Source organism: Mustela erminea, chromosome 8 (assembly GCF_009829155.1).
Source record: "Mustela erminea isolate mMusErm1 chromosome 8, mMusErm1.Pri, whole genome shotgun sequence".
Lineage (NCBI taxonomy): Eukaryota > Metazoa > Chordata > Mammalia > Carnivora > Mustelidae > Mustela > Mustela erminea.
Window position 1 is genome coordinate 40006918 of NC_045621.1, and position 12936 is coordinate 40019853.

At 37.9% G+C, this 12936-nt stretch overlaps 1 protein-coding gene across 1 annotated transcript in view; it reads left to right on the top strand.

Annotated features, from left to right (window-relative positions):
* The window catches only part of GIGYF2 (GRB10 interacting GYF protein 2), a 149605-nt gene that overhangs the window by 77738 nt on the left and 58931 nt on the right, over positions 1-12936 (top strand). Inside the window, 1 exon segment of the mRNA XM_032355189.1 lies at positions 9867-10046. Within this exon segment, the coding sequence (XP_032211080.1) occupies positions 9867-10046 (180 nt within the window).

Consider the following 12936-nt stretch of genomic DNA (forward strand, 5'->3'; position numbering starts at 1 on the left):
CTCTTTCCATAGTATACTCTGTTTCAGAATATGTTAAGGCAAGAATGATTTGGCAAAATGATTGTCAAGAAAGAAATGTCTTAAGGGAAGAAGGGTTCTGGTTTCTTGATTTCTACAATTTGAAAGTCTTGCTATGGTCTGTAGACTCGTTCCTAGTTGCTAATTATATGGATATTGTAGACTGGTTTTGGAGTGTCCACTGAGGAGCATAGTACTCCCATTTTAATAGCCTGAGCAGTTCAGTTTCTTTCTGGTTGAAACCTCAACCAGGTTAGTTGAGATGGAACTGATACTGGCATAGATGGTATGTAAACTTCACCTTAAAACACATGGTCCCTTCTATCTAAACAGAGTTACTGATTTCAGTTGGAGATGGCTCTAAAACATTTCTTCTGTGAATGAACATAAATGCTAGGTATCTGTTTTCTGATTTATTTTTTATTAAAAATTTTGATTAAGCAAGGTGCCAAGACTAAATACATTATTCTTCATTAAATTCAAATCTCTGTCCCTAAAGGTGTTTGATTTTCTCTCCGGCTAAAGTAATCTAGTATATAGTCCGTAACTATACCAACTTGTACTTGAGAATAACAAATGCTGTAGCTGGAGTGTAGTGTCCTGCTGTGTGCATGAATAATCTCCCAACTTTGCAACTTTAGCCCTGTCTCCTCTGTTCTTTCTTACATGGTGTACTTAGCTTTCTTTAGAAAGTGCCTAGTCCCTTTCCGGTTCTGCATCAAGTCCATCTATTAATCTTCTTCCCCAGAGATCTGAGGCAGTGCCTGGGTATATACCATCAGATGACTGTACATGAGGCTTATAGGGTATGGGGTATATTCAAAGCACAAGAGTTATTTTTTCAAGGAGATTTTGATATGCTGCAGCCCCTCCAGTGTGTCTCCCAGCCAGGAACTGTTGTGTTTTTGGGAACAATGTTAATGAGTGGAGCAGTTTCTAACCTCTTAGGAATTAGGATGGGAAAAAAGTTAAAAATCTCTGGATATAAGATTTAAACTTCTCCTTCCTAGCCATAGTGAGTTTTGTTTACAAATGATTATAGGGAAAGAAAGTAAATAACAACTGGATGGGATTTCCAGAAAATATTTTTAGTGTTGATCAGAGACTATATATCTGAATAGAGGAATACAAAGTTTCTTCCTAGAAAAATTTGCACATAAACAAGCTTCAAAGTCTGTCCCATAATTCCACTTTTGCTTTTGGAGTTTGGGCACTTGTAAGTTCCAAGTCTCACAGCTGTAGATTTTATTGGCTGAGTGCCTCTTCGCTCCATCTGAAGTTTTCCATAAACACCGTTTTTGGCTGTGAGTCAAACATGCACACAGGTGCCCTTTTACTGCTCTTTCTCCTTAGGAAGTCTACTCAATTAGACCAGACTAAAACCAATATTACATTTTAATTTTATTTTATTTTTAGAAGAACCCTATTCATACTTAATACATTAAGTCAGAAACAACCAAGTATTTACTGCCATTGGGAAAATGTTTATGTATGTTGTACATTTACATTTTAGCACCTTTTATACATTTTCAGTTACTGTTGATATAAGAATATAACATGTATTATATAGATATAGTTTGATTATAAAACGGTCATGTTTGCTACATTGAAAAGAAGAAAATACATTTTAAATTTGTGTTTATCTTTTGTTGAAGGTCATAGATACCTTTAGGACTCTACAAAAACCTTAGACCCTTTTCCCTGATAAAAGAAAACATGCCAGCGTAATATGTGCTTCTAGTTCAAAGAAGTTCAGAGTTACTTTCTAGTTCAAAGTTACTTTCAGTCTTGTTTACAAGTTACTCTGTTAAGAATTTAAGAAGTAAACTAAAATACTTGGTTACTCAACTTGATTATTGTGCTGGTATTATGGTAGGAGGAGGACTTTGGTTTGAAATGCTGAGAATGGCCTTTTGGATGTTCCTCATGGGCCACTGTGGAATTCTGGAGTTTGTAGACATGAAGGGAACTTTAGGTAGCATCCTCTAAGTAGCCTGGGAATGACTTCTGATATTTAGCTTTTATTTTAAATTATATTGGTAATACACAAATGTATATATATATTTTAATACAAATCATATAGATCTAATTATCTCTGACATTTTCACTCCCACTCAGATCTACACAAATACAAATATACTGTAATCATTTACGTAGTAAAAGATGTACTTTGATGTTTTAGAGCAGTTCTTGCATGCAGTATAAGTTTAGTAGTAGTTGGAAATGTTTATTTTATTAGATGGTGCTTGAAGTTATTTTTTCCCCTCAAAATAATTCTAGAATAAAATTTTTATAGTGAAGTAAAATTTTTTCAGAGGTATATATTTTGACATAATTTTATTTATTTGGGAGAGAACACACAAGCAGGAGGAAAGGGCAGAGGTAGAGGGAGACTCATACTCTCCACTGAGGAGGGAGCCTTGATTTCAGGTCTCAATCCCATGACCCTGAGATCATGACCTGAACTGAAAACAAACTCTTAACTGACTGAGTCACCCAAGCGCCCCTTGACATGATTTCTGTTGGGATATTAATACCTTTAGTCCCATCTTCCCCTTATAGAGATGTTGGTAGTCTTTATCTGTAAGCTGTGCCATGTGTAGTATGTCTGTTGCCATTTTAGAGTTTGTTAGACTTTGATCTCAGAGCTGCCTCTTTCTCCATTAGTTTTTCTGGAATTTTTGCTTCTTCAGTGGGTTAAATTTGTGAGTAAACCCAGGATTAGGAGTTTAATTTTTTTTTTTTTTTGGTAAAGATTTTATTTATTTATTTGACAGACACAGCGAGAGAGGGAACACAAGCAGGGGCTGTGGGAGAGGGAGAAACAGAGTCCCCACTGAGCAGGGAGCCCCATGTGGGGCTCGATCCTAGGACCCTGGGGTCATAACCCAAAATGAAGGCAGATGCCTAATGACTGAGCCACCCAGGTGCTCTGAACACCCATGTTCTATTTCTGATTTGGTCACTACTCAACTGTGTGATCTTGGGAAACTCCCTCTACAGGTATCCCTTTCCTTACAGGAATAATAGAGATGATAATGTTTAACTTAATTTTTGTGGTTAAAATGATGATTAGATGAAATAAATGGATGCATTTGTTTACATGTTTGTCTCTGAGCTATGGACCTGGAGGGTAGATGCTGTGTCTAAGTCTCCTTTATTTTTAATCCTTCATCTTTAATTGTGTTTGTCTATAGAGGAAGCACTCATGTTAATGTTTCCTAGAGGTCTGAGTAAAACAGGTAAAAATGGTAAAGTTAGTACTGTTTTTATGGGAAAATATTTGGTAGTGCTTACTGAAGTTGAAAATACCTTATTTTACTCCTGGCAATTTCACTTCTAGGCATAGACCAACAGAAATACAACCTTTTACTAAATTTCATATCCAGGAACGCTCATAGCAGCACAATTGATACAGCAGAGAACTAGAAACAGCCTAAATCAGCAACAGAATAATATATTGTGGTGTGTCCATACAGTGAGATTCCGTTAGCAGTGTAAAAGAACAAACTGTGGTTCTCTGTAGCATTGTGGACGAAGCCAGACATAAAGGAATATTTCATTTGCATAAAATGTTAAAAAAGCAGACAGAACTAATCTTTGGAGATGAAAGTCAGAAATAGTGCTTACTTTGGGAAGGGTTGACTGGAAGGACATCAAGAATTTTGAGTGCTCTTGATGTATTTTTTAAATTTTTATTTCTGTTAATTTTTTATTTTTTAAGTAGGCTCCATGCCGAGTGTGGAGCCCAGTGCAGGGTTTGAACCCACAGCCCTGAGATTAAGACCTGAGCTGAAATCAAGAGTTGGAAGTTTAATTAGCTGAGCCACCCAGGCGCCCCAGATATTTTCTTTTTTTAAAATATTGGTTATGTGAATATATTTGCTTTATTGAAACTTTTGGAATTGTACATTTGTGATTTATGTACTTTTTGGCAAGAATGTTATACTGCAGGAAAAAGTTTTCATAAAGGGAATGGGGAGAGGAGTTGAGTGAAGTCCACTTAAAGGTGCTTGAATTAGTTTCATCTTTCTCTTGTGAAAATGAGTGAGAGGAACCTAGGTGGCTCAGTCAGGTGGGCATCTGCCTACACCTCCGGTCGTGGTCTCAGGGGCCTGGGATCGAACCCCACATTGGGCTCTCTGCTCAGCTGGGAGTCTGCTTCTCCCTTTCCCTCTGTGCTCTCTCTCAAATAAACAAATAAAATCTTTAAAAAAAGAGTGAAAAAGAAAATGACACTGACCCCCTGAGGTGGAACTCCATATACCTTGCACTTAATATGGGATGTTTGGCGCGTTAGAATTATGTTATTCTGGCTTTTTTTTGGTTTACTGGAGAAGTTTTCATTTCAATCTTCTTTTTTTTTTAAAGATTTTTATTTATTTATTTATTTGACAGAGAGAGATCACAAGTAGGCAGAGAGGCAGGCAGAGAGAGAGGAAGGGAAGCAGGCTCCCCGCTGAGCAGAGAGCCCCGATACCTGGGCTCGATCCCAGGACCCTGAGATCATGACCCGAGCCGAAGGCAGCGGCTTAACCCACTGAGCCACCCAGGCGCCCCGATCTTCTTTTTTTTTTTAAGATTTTTATTTGAGAGAGACACAGAGAGAGAGAGAGAGAACACAAGCAGGGGGAGTGGGAGAGAGAGAAGCAGGCTTCCTGCTGAGCCTCTGAGCAGGGAGCCTGATGCCTGATGTGTGGCCCAAAGCAGGGGTGGATCCCAGGCACTGGGATCATGACCTGAGCCAAAGGCAGATGCTTAATGCCTGAGGAGCCCTGTTACCTTAATATTTCTATTATAGTTATTAATTATGTAATATGTGACATATCAAAAACTACATTGCAGTTGAGGAAATAAGCACTCAGTAACAAAATTTGAACTACTTTGTTACAGGATTTTTGAGCTAGAATGGGAAATTCAGCTAGCCTTACCTACACACACACACACACACACACACACACACACACACACACATGCACACACACTTTTAAATTGGGAATTGGGCCTTTTTTTTTTTTTCCTAAGATTTTTATTTATTTATTCGACAGACAGATCACAAGTAGGCAGAGAGGCAGGCAGAGAGAGGGGCGGAGGCAAGCTCCCTGCAAGCAGAAAGCCTGACTCGGGGCTCGATCCCAGGACCCTGGGATCATGACCCAAGCCAAAGGCAGAGGCTTTAACCCACTGAGCCACCAGGCGCCCCTTGGATCTTTTCTTTCTTTCTTTCATTTTTTTTTAAAGCCAGGATATATAAATCAGAATTGGTTGGGGCCAGAAGTAAAATCAGGTGTAGCGAATGCAAGATTTTTATTCTTTGTTTAGTACTGTGCTCTTCTTTATCTTCAAAATACCAGTCTCAAATCGTTTTTGGAACAAGGTATGGCATAGTCATTCAAACATTATGAAAATTGTTGAAAATTACAAGGTGGTTTTTAATAAGTAGAAAAGCGAGATTTTGTTTCTTCCTGTATTTTCCCTATTTTTGCCCTGTTCTTTTTTCCTGTTTTAATTTTTCCTTAAGATTTTATTTTTAAGTAATCTCTACATTCATTGTGGGGTTTGAACCTATAGCCCTGAGATCAAGAGTCACATGCTCTTCCGACTGAGCCAGCAAGGTGCCCCTGCCCCATTGTGTTTTTCATTTTTTTATTAGGTACTAATATGAAAAATACATGTAGGACTGATAGGTCCGAAGGTAATGAAGCTGTTAGTTTAAAAGATATATAAACAGTTTACACAAAGGGACATAAAGTCAGTAAGCAACAGGAAATATCTTTGATATGAAAAATTCATATTTGAGCTGCATTAATTTAGCACTTTACAACTATTAAAGTAGTAAAAAAGTTTTGAAAGGATATCAGCACTTAGTATCAATAATGTGAAATGGTGTGTTGATCTGACCCTCTTTTTTCAGGGAAAGAGGCAGTGGACAAAGTCTGTCTTTTGACCTAGTAATTGCACTCTTTTGAGGGTGTTTTTTTTTTTTTAAAGATTTTTATTTATTTATTTGACAGAGAGAGAGATCACAAGTAGGCAGAGAGGCAGGCAGAGAGAGGAAGGGAAGCAGGCTCCCTGCTGATCAGAGAGCCCACTGAGCCACCCAGGGGCCCTGAGGTTTTTTTTTTAAGAAGACATAATTCAGAAAAGTATTTCTTGTCTAACTATCTATATAGTCCACAAAAAATTGGTTATAAAGTAAATGTCCAGTGGGCAATAATCTAGTGGATTACACTATGGCTGCAAAGTATACCTGGTATGTACCCATTTGTATGATTGGGAAGATGTATAATCACAGAGAAGTACTTGCTATGAAAATAGTAGGTATACTGATTGCAACTATAAAAAAATATAAAGTTAAATAAAAGCTAACTACAGATAGAGTTCTGTTTCTAAGATTGAGGGATTACTAGTATTTTTTTTTAAGATTTTTTATTTATTTATTTGACAGACAGAGATCACAAGTAGGCAGAGGGGCAGGCAAAGAGAGAGGGAAGCAGGCTCCCCGCCGAGCAGAGAGCCTGATGCGGGGCTCCATCCCAGGACCCTGAGATCATGATCTGAGCCGAAGGCAGAGGCTTTAACCCACTGCGCCACCCAGGTGCCCCAGGATTACTAGTATTTTTATTTTTAATAATTTTAATATTTTGTAGTGTATCATCTGTTACAAAAAATTTATAGTGGTCAGTTTTGATGAGTTAAGCATTTTGCAATTTCTGCTTTTTCTCTTGCTTTGCTGTGTTCATTAGTTTTTCAAAGGCTTAGTGTAAAAGTAGGTGAAAGAAAGTGAGTGTTTCATCTAGTGCATCCATCATGTGATTACTACTGTATTCCCAAATCATTGCATGGTACCTGACACATACCTGATTATGTGGATTAAAAGCCATTTCCCATCATTTATCTATATATGTTTCTATCTATCTATATATATATTAGGGATTTTTTTTTTAAAGATTTATTTTAGAGAGCAGAGAGCATGGTATGGGTAGGGGCAGAGGAAGAGGGAGAGAGAGAGAGAATTTCAAAGACTCCCTGCTGAGCATGGATCCTGTTGTGAAGTGATCTCAGAACTCTGAGATCATGACCTGAGCCAAAATCAAGAGTTGTATGTTTAACTAACCAAGCCACCCAGGTGCCTCCGTATTAGGGGTTTCCTTAAGTTTGCTTCTTTTTTGTGAGTATAGCTACATATTTCACCAACTCATATAGTAGATGTGGTACTTTGTAAAACAGGTTGCCTTTCTTATTCTGAGCAAGAGAACCTAGAAGATCTCTGAACCCAAGGGCAGATATATATCTGTATTTGATTTCATAAAACTTGGCACTTAATGTGCAATAAATATTTGTTGAATGAGGAGATTAACATTTGAATCCTTTCTGTACCATTTAAATAGTGTGATTTTGGACAGTTCTCTTTTGTTCTTTTGAGCCTCAGTATTCTCAGTTACAAAATAGGAAAAATAACTTCAAATATTTTAAAAAAATTATTTATTTGTTTATTTCAGAGAGAGAGAATGAATGAGCAGGAAGAGGGCCAGTGGGAGAGGGAAAAGCAGGCTCTGCCTGAGTAGGGAGCCCCACATGAGGCTTAATCCCGGGATCCTGGGACCCGGACTGAAGGCAGATGCTTAACCAACTGAGCCACCCAGGTCCCCCAAATAATTTCTTTTTTAAAGATTTTATTTATTTATTTATTTGACAGAGAGAGAGAGCACGTATGCACAAAGGAAGGGGGAGCAAGAGAAGGAAAAGAAGTCTCCTTGCTCAGTAAGGGAAGCAGGGAGCCTGATGGCAGGGCTCAATCCCAGGACCCTAGGATCATGACCTGAGCTGAAGGCAGCCACTTAACTCAACCACCCAGGTGCCCCAAGATAACTTCAAATATTGAGGATTGTTGGGGTGCCTGGGTGGCTCAGTTGGTTAAGTGACTGCCTTCAGCTCAGCTCATGATCCTGGAGTCCCAATATCGAGTCCTGCATCGGGCTCCCTGCTCAGCAGGGAGTTTGCTTTTCCCTCTGACCCTTTTCCCTCTCTCAAGTAAATAAGTAAGATCTTCAAAAAAAAAATGAAATATTGAGGATTATTATGAAGAATAAACAGGATGGATAGATTTTTTTAGATGAGTGTTTTTATTATCTATGGCTTTGTAACAAAATACCTCAGAACTTAGTAGCTGAAAACAACAAGCATTATCTCAGTTTCTTTGGGATAGGAAGAAGCAGCGTAGTTGATTGACTCTGACCTGGGTCTCTTATGAGACTGCAGGGCTACAGTCAGGTGTCAGCAGGGCTGTAGTCATCTGAAGGCTTGACTGGGGTTGGATCCACTTCCATGCTTACTGATGTGGCTGTTGGCAGGCCTCAGTTCTGTGCCATACGAGCTTTTCCACAGGGCTGCCTCATGACATGGCAGTTGGATTGCTATGGAGAGAGCATCCCAGATGGAAGTCATAGTTGTTTTTAACTTAATATTGGCATTGACATCTTATCACTTCTGCTGTGTCCCGTTTGTTGGGAGCTAGCCAGTAAGTGCAGTCCACACTTGAGGTGCAGGGATTCCACAATAGCCAGGAGGCCGGGCTTGTTGGGGACTATCTTAGAGGCTGCCTGCTGTAATAAGAAAGCAGGTAGCATTTTGCCCAGCAGATTTCTAGATATTTTATCTTTCAATAGAATAATTTGTGGTGATAACCTAGTAAGTGTTTGGGCAAAAAGGATATTGAATCTTAATAATATGAAGTGGAACTTAAGAGGATGACCAGAAATTAGAATTCCCTCATTTTCAGATGCAACTGTACAACTTTCTTTCACTTTTTTGGTGGTTTAGTACAAGGAATTGAGGTTGTCACTGAAGTATAGTTAACCGTAGGTCATAAATGGAAGATACCAGTGTATGTTCTGGGTTTTTAACTAATTTAATGTGAGATTTTATATAATCTGTTTGAATTGTTTATGTTAGCACATGTGGGATGGTGAGTAAAGAAATAATTTGTTTGCACAGTTCGGAACTATCTTATCTTTTGAAAGTACCAATTTAGTTCACTTAGTATACCAGGCTTTCTTTCATCATTAATGGAACCCTTGACTGGCATTAGGTTGCACATAACTTAGTTTTGCATTCTGTCCAAAAGCAATTTGTTTTATGCCTATAATGTAATAGATGTTAGAGTAAATGAAAATGAAAAAATTATAGTTCACATTGTGTACTTTTGAGTGTACAGTGTTTTTTATAATAAAATATAGGTTGAATTTTATAGATACTCTATTTGAGCAAATTGCCAGTAGAAGTTAATTAAATAAGTAAAGATGCATCATATAATTGAAAATTCTTGTATGACTTTTAAAAAAGTAGTATGTGCTGGTAAGGTAGGTTGGTTAACTTTTCATTGCATCCCCTTTTTATAATGCACATATTATTTGTTTAAAAAATAATTGCCCAGGTATGTCTGGGTGGTTCAGTCGGTTAAGCATCTGCCTTTGGCTCAAGTCATGATCCTAGAGCTCTGAGACCCTGCATCAGCTCCCTGCTCCATGGAAAGCCTGCTTCTCCCTCTCCCTCTGCCTGCCGCTCTGCCTACTTGTGCTCACTCTCTATCTCTGTGTCAAATAAATAAATAAAATCTTAAAAAAAAAAAAAAAAGATAAAAAAATAAAAAGTAATTGCCCAGTCTGTGACTGTTGCCTTTAAGAATTATGACTAGTACTAGATACTTATGTCCACAGCAGTTCTGTTACTCATGCTTTCCTGAGCATTGGGGTAGGCACGTCTGCACAAAAGCGTGATCTGAGCCGTCTGGTCTGTTTTCAGAATCCGTATTGGCTGAGGCACATGTTTCCTTATTTTCATTACAGGGAGACCAAATTTTGAGGAAGGTGGACCAACATCTGTGGGAAGAAAGCATGAATTTATACGATCAGAAAGTGAAAACTGGCGTATTTTTAGAGAAGAACAAAATGGAGAAGATGAAGATGGAGGTTGGCGACTAGCTGGACCGAGACGTGACGGAGAGAGGTGGCGGCCCCACAGCCCTGGTAAGGCTCCTACTGAGTGAGTGCAGGGAACAAAATAAGGGAGTATTTAGTGGACATTGTTACCAATCAAGCAAGAAAGATGAATAGGTAAAGTAAAAAAAAAAAGAAGACTTAGTTATTTATGTCACACACTTGCATCATCACATCACACTCTTATCAATACAAAAAAATTTCAGCACGAAGATTCCCCCATATCTCTTCAGTTGATGAAAATCATTTTTATTTTTCTGGAGCAAGTAGTGTGGTTTAATGGAAAGCACCTATCTTTGCAAAACCGTGAGAGGGTCTCCTTCAGTTTTGTCTAACACCGAATTGTTGTATTTTTTCAGCATGCTTTAAAACTTACAAATATGTAATTACACGCTCACTAAGGAATATGTGCTTTCCCTAAAGTGGGTGCTTTTCCTGTATAATAAAAGATGTATTCTTTCAGGGTTTTTTGGTCCCGAATAAGTGATTTATGCTTATTTGAAGGATAAACTCTAAGCCCAGGTCAAAAACATAATCATAAGTTCATTCTTTTGTCCTAACTTTAGGAGAGAGAGAGAGAATAGTAGTGATTAGTGGTTTTGTAAGTTCTTCTGTTTGACTCTTAAGAATGCTTCAAACTGTTCTTCCCTGACATTAGATATGCTGGTAATTGAAGACACTGGTGCTTTGTGTCAAAGTTCATCCCCTACCAAAGTGCTGATTCCATGCCTCATGATAATCAGATGCCACTGTAGTTTGAATCGTGGGGTCATGCAGAACCAGAGTGCACAAAGAGTGTATATTTGCCTTATGAATTTCATGTGCACAACATTATTTTAGCTATCAACCATATGCCAGAGAAGCTCACTTTTAGTAGAAAAACTCATAATCAGACTGTTTTCATTTACATTTTAAAATCAAGTTATTAGCAAAATCACTAATCTCAGCCCAAGTAAACATTATAAAAGCAATCAGAGTGCTTTAGGTTTATGGATAGGTGGACACATAGTGAAGTTAATCTTTGTATATAGTTTTGATGCTTTTATGCCAACTCCTCATGGCTGACTCTTGGGTGAGTTTTCTGTCATGAGTGGGCATTGTTTACATCACAGTTATCTAGGCAATTCTCATGAGTCTGTGTGCTGGGCAACCAGATGTTACAGTTCTCTTCAAGGCATCACAGCATTTTGTGCTGAGCTTGCCTGTAAGCAAAAGGGTTTGTAGACTATGTTCCCAACAAGCATTCAGTGAAAGAATGGACAGGGTCCGGGCTGAGCGAGAAGAGAAATTCCAGCGGATCAAAAACAAACAAGGTGAATGTTTTGGAAGACCAACAGTGTTTGTGAGGCCAAATGTCTGATGTCGATTCTATTAAAGGGAGTTAGTTAAACAAAGTAAAATTTTAATGTATTTTCTACCACTGACCCTCCTCACCCCAACTTTGATTTGGACATATGTTGTCTTTTAAAAATCTTTGTCTCTGATTTGATTTCCATGTCTGATTTATTTGTCATTAACTTAACAATTTCCCCCCAATTTTTTACTGATATATTTTTAAAAGACCGTTTGGGGTATATAATATACAGGGCTGGCTGAAAAAACCCTGGAAATAAGCATTTTTAAAAAAGAATACCATCTAGTTTTTAACCCAGCATTCTTAAAAGTTGTCTGATTATATCAGTTGTTTTACTCTTAACATTTCTTATAGTTATTTTATGATTTGATTAAAAGTTTAAATATAATGATTTTGACTAATTTTTGTAGTATAAAAATTGTAGCAAACTTTTATTCTGTTATTGGGAGGACGTTAAAAAGCGGTGGTTAGTCTTTATAAGCTAGGGATTTCTACATTTGTTTTAAGTAGGTCTGAAAACTGGATATGTATGGGAGATGGGACGATTAAGGACAGCAAAGCATCCACTCTGGGAGCTGAACTTAAGAAACTCAGTAAGAGGAAAACATGAGCCAGATGCCTAGAAGGATAGATTCCTATCATGGTGCATACTTAGCAGACTTCAGAAATGATAGTAATAGAGAGAGTACTCTGGAATTCAACATTTGGTCATGAGTACTTCTTTTGAGTAATGATTCTAGGTTTGCATTTAAGCAGCCTGGGTGTAAAGTTCTTTAGTTTTCACAATGTAATAGTTCTAAGTGAAGAATGGGGGAGCATGGGAATAATGTTTTCTTAACTCATTTGTGAGTGATTTGTAAGTAGGTGCCTCTACTGGGCATTTTAGTGTTTTGCCTTCTTATTTTCGGTTTGTTTTAGATTGCTGGTCTTAACAAATTGGGCCTCAGTAGTAAGAACATTGAACTTTTTGTCTCATTTCTTTTGTGTATCTCCCACAGAGAAAGCTTAAAACCTGCTTCTTTTTTAAAGACTCTCTTAGACTCGGGTTTATCAGATATTAACAAGAGTTCCCCTTTCTTAAAAAAACAAAATACCTCAACTGGCATCCTTTATTCTTAGGCAGTCTTTTTTCTGTTGGAAAGTAGATGTAATAAACAGTATGGTAGGGTGGATTTAGGAATGTCCCTGGGGGTATTACACAGAAATAAAAACTCCCTAGGGAGAGTTAAGAGATGAGAATAAAGGGAAGGGAAAGTAAGCATGCTGTTGTGGAAAAAGCAGTAGAAGATGCAGAATTAGATTCTTGTTCTGCTTTGCCACTATGCAAGTTACTTCTGTCAGAGTTTTTGTTTCTTAAACTATAAAATTAGGATAGTGGGGTATATAAAATCTCTGACATCTGTCAGTGCTATAATTCCATGCCTTTTTTTGGGGAATCAGAATTACAAATGGAATCTTGGCCCTTGCAAGTAGGCTTGATAAATTTAATATTAGGATTTGCCACAGGGAGTTCATGGTATACATCATTTTTGTGAGAAGAAAGAAACGTGTTAAGGCCTGCCAGAG